The 22,500-nt window shown below is 47.5% G+C and overlaps 1 protein-coding gene across 18 annotated transcripts in view; it reads left to right on the forward strand.

Moving 5' to 3' along the window:
• The window catches only part of LOC125031054 (protein sickie-like), a 737,157-nt gene that overhangs the window by 681,814 nt on the left and 32,843 nt on the right, over window positions 1–22,500 (forward strand). For 12 of the 18 annotated variants that reach the window (XM_047621503.1, XM_047621506.1, XM_047621505.1 and 9 more), the window contains 8 exons: window positions 5,781–5,986; window positions 9,083–9,209; window positions 10,203–10,313; window positions 10,881–11,841; window positions 12,037–12,193; window positions 12,385–12,519; window positions 13,923–14,112; window positions 15,322–15,528. In XM_047621503.1, the coding sequence (XP_047477459.1) occupies window positions 5,781–5,986; window positions 9,083–9,209; window positions 10,203–10,313; window positions 10,881–11,841; window positions 12,037–12,193; window positions 12,385–12,519; window positions 13,923–14,112; window positions 15,322–15,528 (2,094 nt within the window). Of the gene's footprint in view, window positions 1–5,403; window positions 5,573–5,780; window positions 5,987–9,082; window positions 9,210–10,202; window positions 10,314–10,880; window positions 11,842–12,036; window positions 12,194–12,384; window positions 12,520–13,922; window positions 14,113–15,321; window positions 15,529–22,500 lie in introns of those variants that run through there. The other 6 variants (XM_047621501.1, XM_047621500.1, XM_047621509.1 and 3 more) reach the window with 5 other exon arrangements.

Here is a 22,500-nt window from a genome sequence, read left to right on the forward strand (position 1 = left end):
GAAGATTTTAAGAGAGTAAACATATATCATAGGCTTATAGAGATGATGGGAACAAGGATCATGCACGGTCATTTTCGTGCACCTATGCATGAGGAACCATGAAGAGCGCTGTTTGTATCGTTCACACGCTCACCTTGACGTAACCGGACGCACGTGTGTTTACGTCGTCAGGATCTGCGTGATGGCGGTGCGCGGCGCCAGTCTCCTGCTAACGGCGTGGAAGGTAACACGGTGACGCGGCGCGCTCGTTCTCTGGATCCGACGCCAGGACGTTACTTCGGCGTCAGGCGGTACGCACGAGGCCTGTCTCGTGCGGAAGACAGCTCAGCCTAGCGTTTTTTTTTTTTTTTTGCCCGATGAAGAGCTGTTATGCAAAGTGATGTAGAGGAATCGTGTGAATCGTCCTTACCTGGAAGCTGACCTGGACTGTGGTCCTCTCTGGTGAATTCCGAGTGAAGCGATGCGTGCAAAGTATTGGCTTTTGAAAAGGGATATTGTGTTGATGCATAGTCTCATATCCACTTGGCCATTGACAACGTCAGTGGATATTTTATATAAAAGTATGAAAACCTGAAAATCCGAAGGAAACAATGCATTCGGTAAAAGACACCAGACAGCGCCAGTTGTTACAGTGGTCCCTCACCTCTCCAAACAAGCAGGCTCCCGCCCGCCAGCCCGCTCACCCCCTCGGCCCCCGCCCATGTGGTCGCTCAGCTAACAGTCCCCGCAATGATTGCTCTGTCGTCATCGTCCCATCGGCCACACTTCAGGGCCTTCACCCTTTGTACTGTTTGTGTTATATTTTAAGTCTTTTCAGCGACAGACAGAGCCTTTTTTGTTGTTGCGGGTGCCGGAGATCACAGGGTCGTAGTGCGGAAAGTGGTGACGCTTGCTGACCCTAAAGCATGCATGATTGCCATTCAGTTGGCACTCAGGCTGTATAGAGTTGTGACTTACGTCTCATTTGTTTCGCCTTTGTTACTGAGAGACTTTGGAAGAAAGAAAGCGCTATCGAGATGATGCTTCCACATGAACGCCTTAATTATGGGCTGCGAAGCGCTCCAGCGATAAAGAGAACGATAGGGGCGGAGCCTGAGCGGGCGGGCATGTGGGATGGGCAAGGCCGCGAAGGGGCAGGGGGGGGGGGGGGGCGAGAGACAGTGAGGGCACAGACTTCGTACGTCGCGTCTGTCGCCGTAACGTTAGACTCTGAAGGGCATTGGAGGCGGCGGAACAGGGCGAGGGGAAGACATAGTACTCTTAGAGATGCTAAAGGGGAATCCACTCGAGTAGATGTTTACCTTCGTTCATAATTATTTTCGTTGCTTTAGAACCGATTTTAAAAAGGAGGGGTGCGGGTCGTCACGTGCAGAAGTGGCACTGACGGACGCTACGGGCGGCTTCTTGTTACATCTCATCACTTTTTTGTCAGCTCGCGATCGGATCCGGGTTGAATCTGACGGTATTCCTTGTAGGAGACAAATGGGGTTGGAGGTGGGGGGGCCTGGCGCCAGCGTGGAGGATTCGTTTTACCAGGGAGAAAGAGGAGGAGAAGGAGGAAGAGATGAAGAAGAAGACGAGGAGGAGGAGGTGGAGTTGAAGTTGGAGCAGCAGCAGGAGGAGGAGAAGGAGGTTGAGACCACAAACCGCACCTTAGCGGTGGCGTCACTATCGCGATGAAGGTTCCTAAGATCCTTCATGCGGAACATTTTTATTGTGAGAGCTCTTTCTCACGCGAACTTGTGGGGCTGAAGGATGCTCTCTCTCTCTCTCTCTCTCTCTCTCTCTCTCTCTCTCTCTCTCTCTCTCTCTCTCTCTCTCTCTCTCTCTCTCTCTCTCTCTCTCTCTCTCTTTCACTCTCACTCTCACTCTCACTCTCACTCTCACTCGCTCTCATTTTGCAGATAAGTTGGATTGTGCTTGCATTATGCAGCGTGAATAATGTATTACAGGATTTCCCACGTCTTCTCCTCTCTTTCCCCTCCCTTCCTTCACTTCCATCCCCGTCTTCCTTCTCGCCCTCCCTTCCTTCCTTCCATCTCCTCCCTTCCTTCTCGCCCTCCCTCCCTCCCTTCCTTCCATCTCCTCCCTTCCTTCTCGCCCTCCCTCCTTCCCTCCCTCCCTCCCTTCCATCTCCTCCCTTCCTTCACTTCCATCCCCGTCTTCCTTCTCTCTCTCCCTCCCTTCCTCCCTCCCTCCCTCCCTCAATCCCTCCCTCCCTCCCTCCCTCCCTCCCTCCCTCCCTCCCTTCCATCTCCTCCCTTCTCCGCCATTCATATCTTTCAAATCCTTAAAACTTTAGATAATTTTGTCTAGACGTAGAACCTTCGGAGAAAATCATGACTTCAAGTGTTCTCGCTATTCGCCCTAAAGAGGCAGCGAGAGTTGTGTAATGCACACGAAGAGAGAGAAAGAAAGTCGAAAAGATTAAAGGAAAAGAATGTTCAAAAATATGAAAGGAAAACAGCTTAATACTTAAAAGGAAGACTCGTCCTTTAAATAGAATATAATTGATGTTAATTTACCCTTTTTTTTCTGTTGTTTGTTTCTTTTTCCTGTTAGCTCTTCTAACCTTAACTGCTTCGGAGGATAATGTGTTTCCCGTAGTCACATGAGGAATAGGAAAGCCGGGCGTCTCTCCTTAACCCTTCCTTCCCCTCTTCCTTTTCTCCTCTCCCCTCTCTGGCCCTCCCCTCTCGCCGGCGCCTCCCCTTTCCACCCCTAATGAACCCTCGCTTGAGTGGGGGGGGGGGGGGAGGGGGGGATGGAGGCCGAGAGATCATTTGGTGGATAAGAGGATATAAAGATCTGGGATAATCACCAGGGAAGATAGGCGAACGAGAGAGGGTTTTGTAAACTGCGAAAGTGTGTGTGTGTGAGTGTGTGTGTGTGTGTGTGTGTGTGTGTGTGTGTGTGTGTGTGTGTCTGTGTCTGTGTCTGTGTGTATGTCTGTCTCTGTATGTGTGTGTATGTGTCTGTCTGTCTGTATGTCTTTCTCTGTGTCTGTGAGGGGGAGGGCTTTGAGTGCAGAGGAAGTACTCGACCTCTTTCCTCCTTTTCTCCTCCCCTCTTTTCATTTCCCCTCCACCTCTATTTACATTCTTCTCTGCTTCCACACCCCTTCCCTCGAGGGTATCCTCAGATAAAACCCAAGTTTGTATTATCGCCAGTGATCACGCGCACCCATGCACACACGCGTTGGAACTCCGAACCAAGCACAAAAAAACAACAGCTGTGTGGCATTTAAAAAAGGAACAAGACTGATCATAACTGTCTTTGGAGTCCTTAGTTCTCTCCCCTCGCCTAATCACTGAACGGCAGAGGGTGAGAGCCAAACGCGAACTGTTTGTTATTCCTTGAAGACTATATATCACAACGCGGTTCTATAATCAGAAGTACTTGAGTTTATACCTTGACCTTCCCTCTGTGACGAAGACTTTATTTTCCGGGTTTTATTTTTCTGATCTGGTCCGGACGGTCAGCCTTTCCTTTCCCTTTTTCTTCTTCCTGTGTTTCTTCTTTTCTTTTTTTTCGTCTTCTTCCTCCACTTCTTATGAGTATTATTTTTCTTCTTCTTCTCCTACTTCTGTTTTATCTTTTTTTTTCTTCTTCTTTTCCCTATCCTTCGTTTTCTTTTTTTCTTTCCCCGTTCTTTACGCTGTTTTTAATGTCACAGCGCCGAAGTAAGGGGAAAAAGTAACCGATTGGATAGTGGTGTGTTGCAAGTAGGGTGTTTCCCCTCACTCTATGACTCAGACCTCTCGCGCGGAGGGTGAGGGGCACGAGGGTGAGGGTGAGGTGGGCGGGCGAAGGGGGTGGGCGTAGACGCGCTCATAAAGGACTTCTCTCAGTGAACTTATGTCCTTGTCGAACCCAACGAGGATTTAATTACATGCAGTCTCGTTTGTGCGGTATCGCTGCGAGCATAATTAATTGAATGTGACGGTGGAAGATTCAGGGGAAAGAGGAAGAGGAGGAGGAGGAGGAGGAGGAGGAGGAGGAGGAGGAGGAGGAGGAGAAGGAGAAGAAGAAGAAGAAGAAGAAGAAGAAGAAGAAGAAGAAGAAGAAGAAGATATAGAAGAAGAAGGAGAAGGAGGAGAAGGCCGAGGAGGCCGAAATGGTTGGCCAAAAGGCGTCACGCGGGATTCATGCAGAGGTTCACAGGCAATTGATTTTTTTCTGTTTGCTCCTTTTTTATTACACTTACGGCATTTACAAATAATTTTCCACGTGCGTTTGGGAAGATACTCTGTGGGGACTGTACATGATACACGGGACTCACACGCAGGTGTGATTAATCCAAGTTTCCACGTGGTCATGCGAGGGGCGGAGGTTGGGGTTAAACGCAGATTTTTTTTCTCTCTCTCACTCTCTCTCTCTCTCTCTCTCTCTCTCTCTCTCTCTCTCTCTCTCTCTCTCTCTCTCTCTCTCTCTCTCTCTCTCTCTCTCTCTCTCTCTCTCTCTCTCTCTCTCTCTCTCTCTCTCTCTCTCTCTCTCTCTCTCTCTCTCTCTCTCTCTCTCTCTCTCTCTCTCTCTCTCTCTCTCTCTCTCTCTCTCTCTCTCTCTCTCTCTCTCTCTCGGGTGAATGATGGGAGAAGGATGAGTAATGTTTGAGCGGGAGGGAGGCCGAGAGGGGAGACGAGGGGGAAGGGAGAACAGGAAGGGAGTTGGGAGAGAGGAGAGCGGAATGAGAATGGGGGAATGAAAGAGGAATAGGTGATGCAGAGGGAAGAGGGGTGGTGATGAAGATGATGCAGAAGGGAGATGATTGATGTGAGGGTTTGAGTGCAGGGTTAGAAAGAATGATGGTTAAGGAAGAGGAGGACGGGAGGGGGGGGGGGGCATAATATATGGGGAAAGAGGTGGGGAAGGAGGGAGCGGAGAAAGGTAATCTTCGTGCCATTTTCTGCGTGTAAGGAGAGCCGCGGTTGCCCATTGTACATCGCGGACGTCAAGTTGGGGTGGCCATTGTTTTCCCGTCGGGGAGGAGGGGGTGGGGGGGAGGAAGGCGTCGGCATTAGCGTGGATGGCAGCGGGACACAAAGACAATGCACTGCACGAGAGACACATAGAATGATTGATAAGTACCCCCCCACTCCCCTCACCCCTATCTCATCCCCTATCTCCATCTACCCCCTTATCCCGACCCTTTATCTACCCTTATCCCGTCCCCCCTCCTCCGCCTCCCACCTCCATATTGTCGCATCGGCGCTGAAAAAGTGCTTGTTTCATCTCAGTGGCGGCTCGGCGCGGGGCGAGACGGTGCGGTGGTGGTTTTCGCGTGTTCTTTGCACGTGGCGGCATCCGGGAGGGAAGCACCGTGCGACAGACGAACGACCGGGAGGGGGAAAGGGCATTTTTTTGCAACTGGTGTGATAAAACGAGTGGTCCCTGTGTTACAGAATGTGTGAATTATGGCTCTCGAAAACAAGAGCGTGCGAATCTTAGGTTAAAACTCCCTCGAAGAACTATTGCCTAAAAGACTCGGGGTGATCTGCCGAGTCCTGGAATATTTTTAGATTTTGTATCGTGACAAGATGGTTGTAGAACAATGGAAGAAGAAGCCTGTCAGGTAATTGTGCATGATATCCATGTCTGTTGTGAATGAATGGATTTTCAAAAGGTGGAAATAATAGTAAAAAAAAGGTTAATTAAATAAATTGGATTTCACTGACGTCCGTGTGTTGTGTCCTTTGTGTTGTAACTTTCTCTGCTTCAGAATAGAACGGAGTCCTTGGTTTATGACTGCGAACTAATCGCGCCTGTGGCTTCCTTTGCAGAACTGGCGGCACTTCGAACCTGGTCAAGTCGAACATCCGGGGCCCCGCCACTCAGACCGCCCACAACGTGTCGGGGAATCACGCCCTCGCCTCGCCCTACCACGCCTCCTCCGCGCCTCCAGCCAAGCAGAAGGACTCCATGCTGGACAAGTTCAAGCTCTTCAACCACAAGGAGAAGGAAGCGAGGAACAAGACAACGAGTAAGAGTGAGAAGCGAGCGGTTTCCGTTTCCTCGGAATGTTGTCTCGTCCTTTCCTGTTGTCTCTCTTGGTTGTGGGGCCCGGGGGCTTTGCCGCCCTTGCCCGTGCAGATGTGGGCGCGTGTGGTTGTATGTGCACTTATATTCATCGCTCTCTCTCTCTCTCTCTCTCTCTCTCTCTCTCTCTCTCTCTCTCTCTCTCTCTCTCTCTCTCTCTCTCTCTCTCTCTCTCTCTCTCTCTCTCTCTCTCTCTCTCTCTCTCTCTCTCTCTCTCTCTCTCTCTCTCTCTCTCTCTCTCTCTCTCTCTCTCTCTCTCTCTCTCTCTCTCTCTCTCTCTCTCTCTCTCTCTCTCTCTCTCTCTCTCTCTCTCTCTCTCTCTCTCTCTCTCTCTCTCTCTCTCTCTCTCTCTCTCTCTCTCTCTCTCTCTCTCTCTCTCTCTCTCTCTCTCTCTCTCTCTTCTCTCTCTCTCTCTCTCTCTCTCTCTCTCTCTCTCTCTCTCTCTCTCTCTCTCTCTCTCTCTCTCTCTCTCTTTCTCTCTTTCTCTCTTTCTCTCTTTCTCTCTCTCTTTTTCTTTCTCTTTATGTGTGTGTGTGTGTGTGTGTGTGTGTGTGTGTGTGTGTGTGTGTGTGTGTGTGTGTGTGTGTGTGTGTGTGTGTGTGTGTAGGTAGGTAGGTATGTATGTATATGTATGTAGGTATGTAGGTATGTATGTATATATGTATATGTATATGTATATGTATATGTATGTATATGTATATATATATATATATATATATATATATATATATATATAAAACGTGTACGTTTATGCATGTATGTGTGTAGATTAACAGATAGGTGTAGATATATGTATTTATGTTTGTTATCTTTGTATTTATGTATATGTTTACACCTACACACATACAGATATGCATGCATACATACATACAACATACATACATACATACATACATACATACATACATACATACATACATACATACATACATACATACATACATACATACATACATACATACATACATATATATATATATAAATGCATGCATAGTTGCATGCATATTCAAACATACATACTTGTGCATGGTTGTAACTGCAACCTCCTTGGGCGATTTTAAGTTATGTAGACCATTTCCTTGGGGTTTGTGCGTTACTGTAACCCTGGCACTCCTTTCCTGTTTTTACTTTCATTTCCTGAGAAATATGGAATAGGTACGTGTATTGCATTAATTTAATTACCCATTGTTTGTTTCAGTGACGTAGACTGTTTTTCTGTCGTATACATTAACATTTATTAGATAATTGATAACTGATTAGTATGCATAAAAATAATTACTGGTGAATATCTGATTAATGTAATATCAATCTCATTTGCACATCTCTCTCATCGTTCACCATTCACGGGTTATACTTCCATAGCACGTCCATGTTTGTAGCAGGTGTGCGAGTGGATGTAGCCCCCTGCTTCCACAGCTGTGTCATTTTTCCCACCTCATTAGCGATTTCGAGTTCCCAGAAAAAAAAAAAAAAATGGGCTGCCTCGCCGTACTTAACTCAGTGGTGTCGCGGCCTTCTTTGTGGTGGGATGTAGACTCGCGCATTCAAAATTGGGTTTGTGTGGAGCTGCTTTTCATAAGTAGGAGTGTTTATTTTTTCTTTCTCTCGTCTTACTTAACTGACGCATTCACATGTTGATTATTATATTTTCTTATCAAAGCTGGAGGCGAGTGTCTCGTAAACTGCGCAAATGTGTGTGTTTTTTTGTGCGATGGTGAAGAATTAACACCACCGAGCATTTATCTGTTATTTGTGCCTTTTCCAAGAAACGCCCGGAGGAAATAGTGATTTCGTAATTGAAGCCGATTGCATTGAAACTAACGAGACCAGAGACAGAGAAACCGACCGCTTTTCCTTCGTCGGTGCGCTGGTCCTTGAGCCAAAGAAAATACACATAAAGGCTTTATTCCTTCGTCTACCCTTCGCTGGCGATGCGGGCCGTCAGTCCCTGATCAGGTGTTCCGGAGAGGGGCATGGAGGGAACGCGGGAAGGGGGGTGGGGGGAGCAAAGGGGATTGGATATCACGTTACTGAATGTCACGAAGAAAAGTCATGCGGGTTGCGATGTCATGCGTTGCATAGGGGGTAACCACCAGTGCATATTAACTTTTATCATTATCAGAAGTACCGCCATGAAGATATTTGTTTCTGTGAATGGAAAAATAAGAAATCGGGTGGACCATGTCATATGAACAACGTGGAGTAGGGGAGTTTTTTTTTTTTTTTGTGGAAATGACGTCATGATTGGCCAGCGGAGCCGCTCGGGGACACCTGTGGCACTGTTGAGGCACCGGACCCGTCGGTGTGCCGGGTAGTGGGGATGGGGGAAGGGGGGGAGAGAGCAATAACCCCGTGACCTGTTGATCCTCGGCCTGTCCGGTCAGATCGGCTTTGATGGACGGCGCGGAGTATTCCGAGCTGGGCGCGAATTAAAATCATGATGAACAGTGTCAGGTGCCACGTGTGAATTTTGATGGATAGATTCGCCCTTGCTTTGATATGAATACGTATACACTCAGCACTTAAATTTTTATTTGCATTTTTTTTCTGGTTTTGGGCCCGATTGCTGAGCGGTCAGTGTAACAAAATCATGTTTGGTGTAATTGCGTGAAGTGACGCATAGACCCCCCCCTCCTCCGGGAACATGACCACCCGACACGCGATCTTTGAGAAGTTACTCACTCCCACCTCATCACACTCCCACTCCTCCCCTCCATTATGAATCAAGCCCACGCCACATCATTGTCTTTCTTTCAGGAACAGTTTCTCCCTCCTTCCGACATCAACCGCAGTTAGGGATGCTTCACTTTTGTTCTCCTTCTATTCCCTCTCTTCTATATGTCTCAGCCTTCGACACAACCACCGCGTCGACACTTCCATCTGCTCATTACCATCATCACCGTAGCCATATCAGCCGCTGCAGTCAAAAGTACATCGCATCACATCATCATTACATCACTCACCTTGAACTTACCGCACTCCCCTTTCTACTTCCTTTTAAACGACGTCTGCTAACTGGCCCTCCTTCTCCCCCCCTCCCTTACAGGCAGCAGTGGGGTGAGCAAGCGAACGAGCAGCAGCAGCGGGTTCAGCAGCGCCAGATCCGAGCGCTCTGACTCGTCGACCAGCTTGTGTTCCGACGCCAAGCCGCCTCCGCTGCCGCCGCACCAAAGGTAACGTCTTCTTCGCCCGCGTCGGAAGAGGGAGTCAGTGTGATGGAAAATCTGAGAGTGGAATGATAACACGAACGAAAGGGTAATAAGATTGTGGATGGGTGAGAGGAGATTAGGTTCTGTACAGGAGTGGAGAGAGACTAACGTTAACACGGTACTAATTACAGTGTACATAGTCTAAAGGTAATTCCGCCTGATTGCTCTAATTACGGAGCGAGTCAGGCCCGCTTGAATAAGGCAGAATATGGAGTAATGATGTGTGAGTCACGGTAGTCACGTCACGGAACAGATTCACAGATTACATTGTACGTGAAGTTAAGCGCGCCGATTATACTGTTATGTATCTTTGGCAACGCTGGAGAAATTGTTAGCTTTTGATTTTTTTTTTTTTTTTTTTTTTTATTGTTAGGTATTAGGAGAGATACATGGAACTCCTTGTTTTTTTTACTTTGTTTTCTAAAATTTTCCTGAATGGATGTTGCTGACTGAGCTGATCAGTAAAATTCAGTGAGAAGAGTCCAGGACGTGATGCTTTCTTAGGATTTCTCAGTCTTGTAAAGTTACCGGGCCTATTAGCCCTACATAGGTAGTCATTAACTAATAAAATCCACAAAGGTAATCACCATTCCCAGAATCACTAAGGCAAGGATCACAGTGTATTACTTCCTATGCGTGTTGTATATAAAACGTAGGTCTTAATTTTAGTTTAGTCTTTTCCTGGTAATAACTATAAAAACATAACATCACCCCCACACCGAAGGCATAACACACACTCTACCTTAAAACCTAGATATAAACGCACCCGGCTTGCACCCGTGAGCAAGGCTTCTCCCACAAACTGTACATAATCCCCCAAAGACACCGACCGAAGCACATAAACTCCAGCTACACCTAGCCATAACCCCGCCCACATTTAAACCCCGGACACGCCCTCGAGTAACTGTACGCCCTACGCCCAATAAATGACTAACAGCACGCCCCCCACGCCCGCAGCTTGCCTGTGAGCACCAGTAGCAGCAGCAGTGATCAGACGAGCCACGCGGAGGCGCAGCAGGGGGGAGCGCCCCCCGCCTCCACCAAGCCGCAGGGCCTCCGGGGCATCAGGTGTGTTCTTGCCCTGTGATGGTGTTCTCACTGGGCTCTGCCATTATGGTATTCTTTTTCATTTGATTGCTTCCGCAGGTGTTATTTCACTATCCAATTTGATCTAGGCTTGTTTTTCCTTTTTATTGCTGTTTGTAATTCTTGTTTCTGTTATTGTTACTTATGCCTATCATCATTTGTATTATTATTTTTCATCATCATCGTCTTCGACAAAAAACAGCAACACCAATATTATTATTGTTATTATTATTATTGTTGTTATTATTGATATTATTATTACTATTATTGTTTTTATTGTTGTTACTGTTATTATTATTTACTGCTATTAATGTTATTATTATTATTATTATTATTATTATTATTATAATTATCATCATCATCATTTGTTATTATTATTGCTGTTGTTGTTATTTTTGTTATTACTATTGTTATCATCATTATCATTATCATTGTCATTACCATAATCATGATTGTTATTACCGATATTTTAAATGTTTCCGACCCTTAATCAAACAAGGATGCAGTCTGTCGTCCTGTAACGCGTGGCTAACATTGTCTTGATTCCAGGTCCAAGTTTTCCAAGTCTGCGGGTAAGGAGGGCAAGGAGTCGCCCAAGGCGTCGCGCAAGGACAAGGAGCGCGAGGAGCGGGAGGGGTCCCGGGGGTCGCCGCGGGGGGGTCACAAGGCCCACCGAGACCCTCGCGGAGAGAGTCGCGACAGAAGCGCCAAAAAGGGCGACAAGCTCACCCTCGAGTTGGATGGCGGCTCGCGCCCCCAGCGCCCCCAGTGCCCCCTGCCAGCCAATGCCGAGAAGGACTCCCGGCCCCCTGCGCCGGGTCCGCGGCCGGAGACCGCAGGGCACGCAGCCTCAGAGACAGACCAGCCACCCGCTCTGCCGCCCAAGGAGAAGGACCACAAGGAGCACAGCTACAGCCACCAGGATCAGACCCCAGCAATGCAGCAGCAGACTGTCGTGACGACCCCTGGCAGCCCTCTCCCTCCAGGCACTCCAGGCACGGGCATCCCAAAGCCCACGGCCCACGTGAAGGGCCAGACCAAGGTGGTGCCCCCCGAGCGGTCTGCGCCCCCAACCCCCACCGCCTCGCCCAACGTCAACTCGTCCCATCAGGCCAAAGACTACAACAAAATGGTCCGCCCCGCGGGCACGCCCTCCACGCCTAAAATCGGAGGCAGCAGCGCTCCGCGGCCGGCAGGGACGCCCTCAGGTGGAGAGGCCAACGCAGCTCAAGATTGCCGCGACCTGAAGGGCTCTCTGCCGCGCCAGAAGCAGCTGGGCAGACGGGAGGACTCCGCGACGGGCATCAGCGTAGCGATGGTGAGTCCCATGCCCAACCCACGCGAGAAGGACATGGTCACGCCCTCCGAGTCGGGCTCCAACATCAGCGAGTCCTCCCAGAGCAACAGCGGCCACAGCAACAGCACATCTTCCGGCAACTCCTCCGTCATCTACAAGCCCACGAGCTCAGAGGACGACAGCGTCTCCGACCTGAAGACTCACATGAGAAAGGTAAGTGGCTGGCGATGAGAGAGGCCACCTCGCTTTATATGAGATGTAAAAGGCCCATATATGTAAACGCTCATTATCTTGTAACAACTACAATTGCCTTAGGGATTCATGATTTATTGTTACTGTAAATATTAAAGATATCCAGTTCTAATTGTTCGAAAATTTTGAAAATAAATTTCCTCTTTCTTTGCGCAGGTGGAGGAGAGGGCCGAGGGAGAAGATGGTGACGAAGTTATTCTGAATATCAAGCCCATGCAGCCGTTAGTGAGGGCTTCGCAGTATGGCTACATGAGAGGACTAGGACTACACCAAACCCGCACAGTGCCACCTTCTTTGCACGTTTCCAGACTAGGTCAGTCCAAGGACTCATACCTTTTCGTTATAAGTGAAGAAGCTCTGATGTATAATAGAAGACATCGGAATATGTAACTGATTAGAATGATAAAGTTTTAAGTAATTTGCCTTTTAATAGATTTATTTATATTTATCATTTATGTACATTTGTTAGTAATTCTCTTTATTAACCAACTCGATTTTTTTCAGCAGCCCTCCAAGACAACGCCAACACAGTACCGCAGAAGGGGATGCGTATTGGGCCTCACCTCAAGCGTCCTCCGGGTCCAAGCCAGGTTATTGACACGGATTACAGCGACCTGGAGAGTGTGGACCTCGCAAATGGTAAATAGCAGTCTGTTCCTGTACCTTCGTGTGCCACATTTTAAACCCAGAAAGTAGTCAGATAGCATTCAATCAACCCTATAAAATTTTAGAACAACGTATCAGGTCGATGCTGTCGTATTTCCTTTGTTAACTGCTGTGAATGTGGTTATAAAGTAGCGTCTTTTCGAAAGTAAACGATGCTCTTACTGTGTAATTTAACAGAATTTACAACGTATTAGATTAAATTGATTTTTATTGTATGGAGCCCTCCTGGAGTAGAAAAAGATGCGTGATATGTGAATCCCCTCGCTCGGCCATTATCCTGCTCCAGGAATTCTTTTGATGGATGGCAATATGAAATGTTTTTTCGTGTCACGTGTATATTTGACATTATTTTGGATTGATGTCACGTCTGTCTCACGCCGTACTTCCCAGAATTGCGTTTGACAGAGTGAGAGAGTGAGAGAGTGAGAGAGTGAGAGAGTGAGAGAGTGAGAGAGTGAGAGAGTGAGAGAGTGAGAGAGTGAGAGAGAGAGAGAGAGAGAGAGAGAGAGAGAGAGAGAGAGAGAGAGAGAGAGAGAGAGAGAGAGAGAGAGAGAGAGAGAGAGATAGAGATAGATATAGATATAGATATATGTATATATATGTGTATATATATATATATATATATATAGTGAGAGAGAGAGAGAGAGAGAGAGAGAGAGAGAGAGAGAGAGAGAGAGAGAGAGAGAGAGAGAGCGAGAGAGAGAGAGAGAGAGAGAGACAGAGACAGTCAGGTTTTAGTGTCGGTGTTATCCCCAATGGGTCTCCGAAGAAACTAAATAGTCACGCTGGTAATCCCCGAGACAGTGACTAAAACCTAAGCGACGTCACGAAGCAACCCCCATGTCAGAGCAAGTCAGCGTCTCATGTCACGGCAAAGGCAGGCACTCCAAAGGCCCAGGGGACGAGGTGACTCGCCCGCCACGCATTATCGCCTCTCACGTACACCCGAGGGAGCTGGTTTTCATCCCAGCGGGGAGGGAATCTTCACGTCAGTCCCTTTTCGTTAGCTCGCACTGTGTCCAGTGTTATGTCGTGTGCTCTGGGATGTCGTTGCTGTAGTTCGTAGTTGGAGTTCGTTTCGTTGGAGAGTGATATTTAGGATGGTATAGGAAGAATTGTGCGTCGGATTGGTTTATGTTTGTTTGGCGTGTGCCGGTTTTGAATGTTAGTTTCCCTTGCTTATTTTATATTCACTATCAATTAGGTGGCAGAAATGTAGTCAGTTACTTTTCTTATTGTGATTTGTGGCGGAAAATGATTTGATAACCAATAACATATATCAAAATGATCCAGTTATGTATTTTCAGTGTCAGTTGCAATACACCCACGCACAAAAATGTGTATCTCGCCCTTAAAATGTATTGCTCCTGTGTCAGGTTACATGTCCGACGGCGACGTCCTACGCAACGTTGGCTACAAATCCGGCAATTCCTCGGATCTTGACGGTTACCTGAGCGAGGGCGGCGCCTCCCTTTACGCCCACCGCCTCAACCAGCGCTTCAAGGAGGGTATGAGGCAGGTGCACGAGAGCATGAACAAAGTGCAACACTTCATTCACGACGACAGGTGAGTACGCCACGCATGCTGTTCTGGGTTGTGATGGAAAAAATCTTGTGGGGACTGTAATCACGTAATTTAAAATAAGGTATATTGTTTATAGTTATAAGAAACGTTATAAAAACATTTTCTATAATTCAAAATTCAATGTCAATTTCCAAAGAAGGAGCTAAATTCCTTATCGTTTTTCCCGACGGACGTACCTATAGCCCGAATTGCTTTAGTTACTCATGTAAGAGATCATTTTCTGCTATCCAGGTGAGCCCCGAAGAGAAAACGGACGCCCACTATTGATTTGGGTGTTGGCCGTCGAGCGAACAACAATCATGACTCATGGGCTCCCCGCGGTTCATGATTTTTTTTTTCTAATTACATAACAAATTGCAGTTGTCTCATTGCGCGTATGGCAGAGTCCGGTTTGGAAGCGTTGTTGTAACTTCGCTTATTCATGGCGTGTTCGGGCGGTCATTATGAGGTAATATTTTGAAGCGTATGAAATCGCACCGCCATTCTGTAACTTTCTTGAGACACCATTATATTTTTATGCGTGGTTATTCGATATGGTATGGTGTAATAAATTATATCCTCTATTTTCTAAAACCGCTGATTTGCCTCTCGGACAGGTAAAAAAAAATCTAGCTTTGTCTGAAATCCTTATGTAATCAGCTCTTGCGGACACTCGACGGTATTGTTTTTGGTGCACAGAGCATAAGCAACCTTCTCTTGGAATGCATAAGGTTCATTTTCAAAGTGCTGAATTGTTTATAAATGTTGAAATTTCATATATATTCACAGAAGTTCACGTTCACAGGATTTGGCTTATTAATAGCGCCAGTTTTGGTCACTGTTTTCCGGAAAACGGAATGCCTGCATGAGTCTCGTAGGAATTTGATTTCAGATTCACCGATGGATTTAAGTAAGTTCGGGACTATAGTTTGTCTCCATTAAGGCGTGCATGAGAAATGCCTTTATTGCAGTGTTTTTCCTACGCCAGTAACTTCACCAATATTCATGGTTAAGGTTCATATAAAATTGCTAGTAACACGACATGCAGGGCGTTCATAATACGAACTCCAACGTTATTTTTAGCTCAGATCTTTTCCAATTACTCTTCCTCTGTCTCGCATATTCAATTTTTTTTTTTTTCTACAATTCTAAATCGCAATAATTTCCGTGTGTGATTTACTCTACGTTTTCCCCATTTTTTGTAACGAGAAGCAACGGCACAGAAAACGACATGGAGGTATCCTCTCTCTCTCCTTCCACCACGTCGTCAGAGCCTAGGCACTTTGACGAGGACGATTATTTAGACAGGGATCTAAGCGAAGATAAAAAGGAAGGAGAGGAGGAAGAGGAAGATGATATATTTAGCGATGAATGCAAGCCCAGGCCACCACCAAGAGAGGAATCGGGCACCAGGAGGCGGTGAGTGTGGGCGGGCGTGCATGCTGGACGCCCCCTCCCGGCCGTGTGTTGTGTGTGGCGTGATGACATCCTGACCAGCTAACTAACGCTCCCGCTAGTGGCACACCGCAGCCGTGACGTGGATGTGGAAAGATGTGCAGCATCTTTCGCGAAAGTCGCTTCTGTTTTTCCTTTGTGGTTTTCCTAGCCTTAGATTCTTAGCGTAGTCGAGGCCTTGTTTAAGACTGGTGTTGGCCGGGACCCATCGTTTACCTTACTTTCGCGCCGATGTTTTTCTTTGTGTTTGTATTTTGTTGTAGTCCTATTCCAGTGCAGGTTTTCATAAGAGACTCGTTACATTGGCGCTTGTCTTTGTCCGTTATTTTTCACAGGCTTCCCAAATATCACTGCTTTTTAGCTACCCCTCCTCCCGCCTTGATATTTGTTGATTTATTTGAACCATTACTTATTATTTCTGAAATAGCTTTTTAGTTAGCACCCGCTGCGGTGGTACGAACACAGTACACAGAGAACAGCTTTCACCGTCCTTCTGATAGTATAGTCACAATGTCGAACATTCTCTGTTTTCATACATTACCATCTTAAGAGAAGGTTAAGCATCTTTCCAACCGACATTCTTTATTGCGGAGTCTCTTTCTCTCTTTACCTTGTAGTGGAGTAGACTTAGGAGAGTGAGGAATGGGAAAGTCGAGAAATAGGTATAAAAGCAGACCCCTCCCCCTCTTGCTGAGCCTGTTTACCAGCCATTGCGGTCTCAGTAGCACTGTGGACAGAAGAGGACGCTGCATGCAGTGCGTGGGCCCGCCAGTCTAAGCGTGCGTGCGTGTGTCCTCGGCTAAACCTTTTGGAGACTGGTCACGCACGTCCCAGCGAAGGGAGCGTTACAATTGAACCATACGTGTAGGGGAGGAGGTGTTAGGCAGACGTGCAGTTGGTGTTCCTTTGTTTCACGTCTGCGCTGCCGGGGGCCGAAGCGGTGCTGGGACCTGGGGTCGGATTTTTTTATTTACTAACGTGTGATTAGCTTGCTGGTTTTTGTGTTGATTAAATGTTTGACTTGCATAAATAGTGTGAACTGCATATTTAAAAAAAAAAAGGGTGATCTGCTTGTAGAAGAAATTTAAAAGTTTGGAATTGAAAAGCGTGACCTGCTTTTTGTTCTGGTTTGTTTTTGCTAAAGTGTGATTTCTGTACTAAAAATATCTGACAGGCATCTGGAACGTTGCATCGAGGTGTGTGGTAAAGAAACAAGGAAATGTCCGCTTTCACTTACAGATGAGCAATGGAAAGATTTTGCCCATCCGCATCCCCAGTAAAGGTTGTGATCAGCCTGTAAAGAACAGCGGTCACCTCGTAACGCCCGCCGCGGGCCTGTAAAAATCGCATAAACGGCCTCCCATTGCCGTAAAGCATTGCAACTAGTGTCGGCGAGTTGCAGAGAGCGTGAGACGGGCGCCAGGTGTGCTTGCATGGCGGCCTCGGTGCTGGAGGACGCTTTATCGCCCCTTCCCCGAGTGCCAGTGACAAGCGCGAGTGACGGGGCGGCGGGGGGAGAGGAAGGCGCCACCCTCGCCTCGGATGTGGACGGAGGTGCTGATCCCTTGCTCGCTGGCGGGATGTTTCAGGTGTGTGACGTCATCCTTACGTCATTGGCGTTTCGTGTGAGGGAGCGACGGGAAGGGGGCGGGAGCAGGGCTGACCTAAGGGGAATCCCATTTCATTATTCACTCGATATTTGTACTTTTTGTTTCTGTGTGTTCTTCATTTCCCCACCATTTATTCCTCCGTCATCATATCCCTCTTTTCTTCTTTTATTAGTTTTCCCTTTTTATGTTCTTTCTTTTTTCTACTTTTATTCATCGTTTCTCTTTCCTTATTTCTTTCTTCTCTCCTCCTCCTCCTCCTCCTCCTCCTCCTCCTCCTCCTCCTCCTCCTCCTCCTCCCCACCTTGTTCTTCTCCCCGACACCCCGTCCCTGCACCTCCTGCCGTGTCATTTATCCCCCTCTTGGCATTTTCATATTCGCGAAGAAGGGACGAGGAAGATGTCAAGATTAATTATCGAAGTGGGCGTGATTTGGGCCTTTTGTTTGTTTATTTGTTTATTTGTTTGTTTGTTTCGGCATCGTTATTCACCTCTCGATTTATTAATCATATCAGGATCATTACTGCATCGTTGTTTGGTTTGTGCAGGTACACACGCGCGAAGAGGAAGACAAATACGGCAGAGATAGAGGATAATGGAGCGTCGAGTTTGTCTGTTTGTGCTCCGGCGGGTGGCAAGAGGCGGCGGATGTTTGGACTAATTGTGTTTACCTTTACCTGGGATAATGGCAGGCTTTTCGACTTAAATCCCTCTCTGTGTGTCTGCTGTTCGTTTGTTGGTCGGGCTGTTGTAGTTAGTCTATCAATCGGGTCAGTCTATATTATTTATATATTATGTATAAGTGTTTGCATTTTTGAAACCATCAGCCTCAGACTATCTAAGAATTATACACACACACACACACATACACACACACACACACTTATATGTGTGTACGTGTGTTTGAGTGAGTGAGTGCGTGTGTGTGTGTGTGTGTGTGTGTGTGTGTGTGTGTGTGTGTGTGTGTGTATGTATGTATGTATGTATGTATGTATATATATGTATATATAATGTATATATATGTATATACATAATGTATATATGTATGTATATGTATATACATAATGTATATATGTATGTATATGTACATACATATATAGTCACTTGGTCATATCTATATATATATACATAGATAGATAGATAGATAGATAGATCTCTCTGTTTCTCCGTTCGTGTGCGTGAGAACGCTTATGCCGCCAATCGAAGTAGAGGCGAGAGGTGACGGGCGGCGTACTCTCTCGCCCTCATTTATCATCGGCGATGCACTATCGACTGTTTCCGTCAATACAGCGCGCCCTGGCGGGGTCGGTGCTCCCCTTGGCACCACTTGGCACCGACACATGGCGGGAGACTGATGCGAGAGTGTCGTGCAGCTGCACTTGCAAGGTATCGCTCTGCTTTCAGGTGAGTGGCGGAGGGGGAGGGGCACCTGACCTCCAAGGTCGGTGGTGGCTGGGCGGGTATGTGTGCTCGAGGGTAACTGTGGTCGATCGCGAATCGGATATTTATGGATTTCGTCATGTGATGACTGCTCGCAGCCTGGCCGGCTCCCGCCGTCCCCCTCCCTCCGCCGGAGGAATAATTCACAGGAAGAGCTTTGCCGCTGCATGGGTTTCCCTACTCGTTGCGAGCGCGGGATGCGGCAGGGACCATCTCGCTCCCGGAACTAACTGGCTTAATTACATGACGAAGGGCGCTGCGAGGAACTAACTTTCTTGATGATGTTCCTCGCGCGGAGAGAGATTATTACAGAATGCTCGGGCCGGGGAGGAGGGAGAGGGTAGGGTATGCCGTGACCGTTGCATGCCAGTCTTACACGCTTGCTTTCCGACCTACCTTTTCGTCTCCCTTTCTCCTTGTCTTCCTCCATCTCTTCCCTTTTTTCCCTCTTCTCTTCCTCATACCCAGACTCTAAGAAAACATAAGGGTTCTGAGGCAGTTGACGCGAGGGGAATAAACAAGTCCTCCCCTCTATCTCTCAATTTGAGCGCGTGAGGAGCGTGTGGATCAGCTGGACCGCGGTGCCCGGAGGCGTCGGCGAGGGGGCGTCGCGCCGGGTAGGGAGGGTTGCAAGGGGAGGTGGGGGGGGGGGGGGCGAGGAGGGTAGCACTCGGGAGCCACTTTGTCATCTTGCTCTCTCACCTTTCTTTCCATTTCTCTCTCTCTCTCTCTCTCTCTCTCTCTCTCTCTCTCTCTCTCTATATATATATATATATATATATATATATATGTGTGTGTGTGTGTGTGTGTGTGTGTGTGTGTTTGTGTGTGTATGTATGTATTGTCTGTTTGTCTATCCATCTATCTATCTATTTATCTATATCTATCTATCTATCTATCTATCTATCTCTTCTCCCGCATTTCCCTATCTTTCCCTTTCCTCCCTTCCTTTCCTCCTTACCTTCCTCTCCTCCCTTTATTTCCAAGGACAAAAGACCGAGATTTGAAAGAAAAAATCTATCGCTTTTTCCTTCTAAATCAAGATTTTCAGAGAGAGAGAGAGAGAGAGAGAGAGAGAGAGAGAGAGAGAGAGAGAGAGAGAGAGAGAGAGAGAGAGAGAGAGAGAGAAAAGAGAGGGAGAGAGAGAGAGAGAGAGAGAGAGAGAGAGAGAGAGAGAGAGAGAGAGAGAGAGAGAGAGAGAGAGAGAGAGAGAGAGAGAGAGAGAGAGAGAGAGAGAGAGAGAGAGAGAGAGAGAGAGAGAGAGAGAGAGAGAGAGAGAGAGAGAGAGAGAGAGAGAGAGAGAGAGAGAGAGAGAATGAGAGAGAGAGAGAGAGGAAGGGAGAGAGAGAGAGGGTGGGAGGCAGGAAGGGAGGAAGGGGACGAGAGAGCGAGAGGAGGTGGGTGACCGTCCATTAGTCAGTGTGTTGGGCTTGGGACGACAGTTGCATTGCTAAGAAGAAATCGATGGGCCTCACCTTGAGGTTTAGGGTTGTTAAAAGGGTCTCGACTCTGAAACAGAAAGGTTAGAAGGGATTAAGGACAGGAACGCGGATCAGCGAGAGTTATCGGTAAATAAGGTCTAGCCTGGAGTCTGGAAAGGCCGGTGTTCTATTTATATATTTTGCTCACTTGACGAAGTGACAAAAATAAAACATTTCGCGAAAGGTTCTGGATTTTTAGCAGTTGCAATGCAAGAATTCTGGGCCAGCGTGAAATATAAAACCGTGAATGTGAGTGTCCGCGCCGCCACGGCTAGGAATACATTTTAAAATCTTTTCTTTTGCCCTTGCACTTTTTTTTCTCTTTTTTTCTTTTTGTTTTCTCCCTTGATGTCTTTCGCTTTCTTTATCTTTTACCATCTTTTTGTTTCTTCTCTTTTTTGAAAAAGCTCTTCATCTTCCAGTACCTTGATAAAAACATGAGACATGCTAGCATAGTCGCGCATCTGCCTTGTCGCAAACCCGGAAGAAATATAGGTAACAGCTCCTCCCCACCTCCCTCCCCCCTCCCTCTTCATCCTCCCGCCTCCCCTGCTTCCCCTTTCCTCTTCTCTACCCCCTCCCCTTCCCCTCTCCCGTCCCCCTCCTCCTCCTCCTCCTCCCCTTTCCCTTCCCCCTCCTCTTCCCCTCCCCCTTCCCCTTCACCAACCCCTTCCATCCTCCCGCCCCACCCCTTTCCCTCGCCCTCCCCTCTTCCCCACCCTACCATCCCCCAGCCTCTCTTGTTACAGATATCGATCCGCGTCTTTCAAATATTTATAAGCAATGGCTTTATTTTGGAGGTTGTTCCCGAGCCCTACGCTGGAGGATTAAATGTCAGGCGGGTGCAGTGATACGCAGGCGGATGGAAACCCCACGAAGGCGGCGGCAGTGTCTGTGGTCCTCGGGTGCTTGTGGCGTGCTTTGAAAAACGACTTTCGGAGGCGTGCTTTGCGGGACTGCGAGCGCTCGGATCACATGTACGTAGTGTCTAGTTGTTGCATGCAAGACGGTGATCATCGGCGCATCCGTATCGTCTTTTTTTTCCCCGCGCCAGACTCAGGGATGAGTTAGCAGTTGCTTTCAGATTTAGGATTTCGCGTTTTGCTTGCCGTCAAGGTCGTGCAGAGACCTGGGTTGTCTGGCAGTTGGAATCTAGGAAAGTGCGCGACTTTACCCTATCTTGTTGCTGATGCATCGTCAACTCTTTTTGGTCAGAGGAAGAGGTTAAAGATGTTTCGATTTTTAATACGATGTTCTAGTAGTGGGCTTTTGTTTGTTCGCGGCGTGCTGTGAGTGTTGTGTTTGTCTGTTTGCTAATTTGTTTAATTATGAGGTTGCGTGGGACATGAATTATATTCCTCTTGGTCAAGCTTTTTCCCCTTTCTCGTTTGTTCCCCGTCCTTTATGTTTTAGCTTTTCATATCTTGTTGAAGTGTTCTTGAGCTTAATTTTTTTTATCCCACATTTATTCCAATAGTTGACCTTTAAAAAAAAATCCCTACCGATTTTAGGCTTTTCCTGAAGTGCCGTGCGCGGTGCTTGCTTGCGTGTTGCAGCAGACATTGATCTCTTGCCGGACACATGCTCCAACTTGATGAATGATAGATTGCAGGGCAGGGGTTCTGCGTTCCGCCCTCCTCCCCCTGCCCCTCCTTCTCCGCAGACAATAATTTTGTGTAAAGCTTAACATGTGGTATTGACCAGCACACCGGGATGACGTCACTCGGGTGTGTTTGTGTGAGTCATGGAGGACGTATGGGAGGGCTGGTGTTCCTTCAGCCTCGCCTACTCCTCTTTCCGTCTCTCTTTCTTCGTATTCCGTCCGTCGTTTTTAATACCGATTCCTTTGATCTAGATTTGTTCAAGCTACTTTCACAGTCTTTTGTGAAACACAATCATGGCTAAAGGGGTTTTGGAAAACTGTGTGTGTGTGGGGGGGGGGGGGGTGAGAGGAAAGAGAGAGAGAGAGAGAGAGAGAGAGAGAGAGAGAGAGAGAGAGAGAGAGAGAGAGAGAGAGAGAGAGAGAGAGAGAGAGAGAGAGAGAGAGCATGTGTGTGTGTGTGTGAGAGAGAGAGAGAGAGAGAGAGAGAGAGAGAGAGAGAGAGAGAGAGAGAGAGAGAGAGAGAGAGGAGCGTGTGCGTGTGCGTGTGTGCAAATTTCATGTGCGTAATTATATAAACTGAAACTAGAATCATGCTTTGTGGTTTCCCTCCACAAATTTCCTTTCCACATGGAACTCAACCAAGTGCGGTTTACCTTCGCGGAGGCTATCTCAGTGTGGAGGTAAAAGCCAAGTGCTTGAGCGAGCGAAAGTGCCTGAGAGCGGCTAGGAGTCCCGAGGGAGGAAACCTAGAGGGAAGGTGTGCAACATTACCTAAAAAGCGGGAGGTATGCCCAAGGGTGCCGCC

Source organism: Penaeus chinensis, chromosome 12, assembly GCF_019202785.1.
Source record: "Penaeus chinensis breed Huanghai No. 1 chromosome 12, ASM1920278v2, whole genome shotgun sequence".
NCBI lineage: Eukaryota > Metazoa > Arthropoda > Malacostraca > Decapoda > Penaeidae > Penaeus > Penaeus chinensis.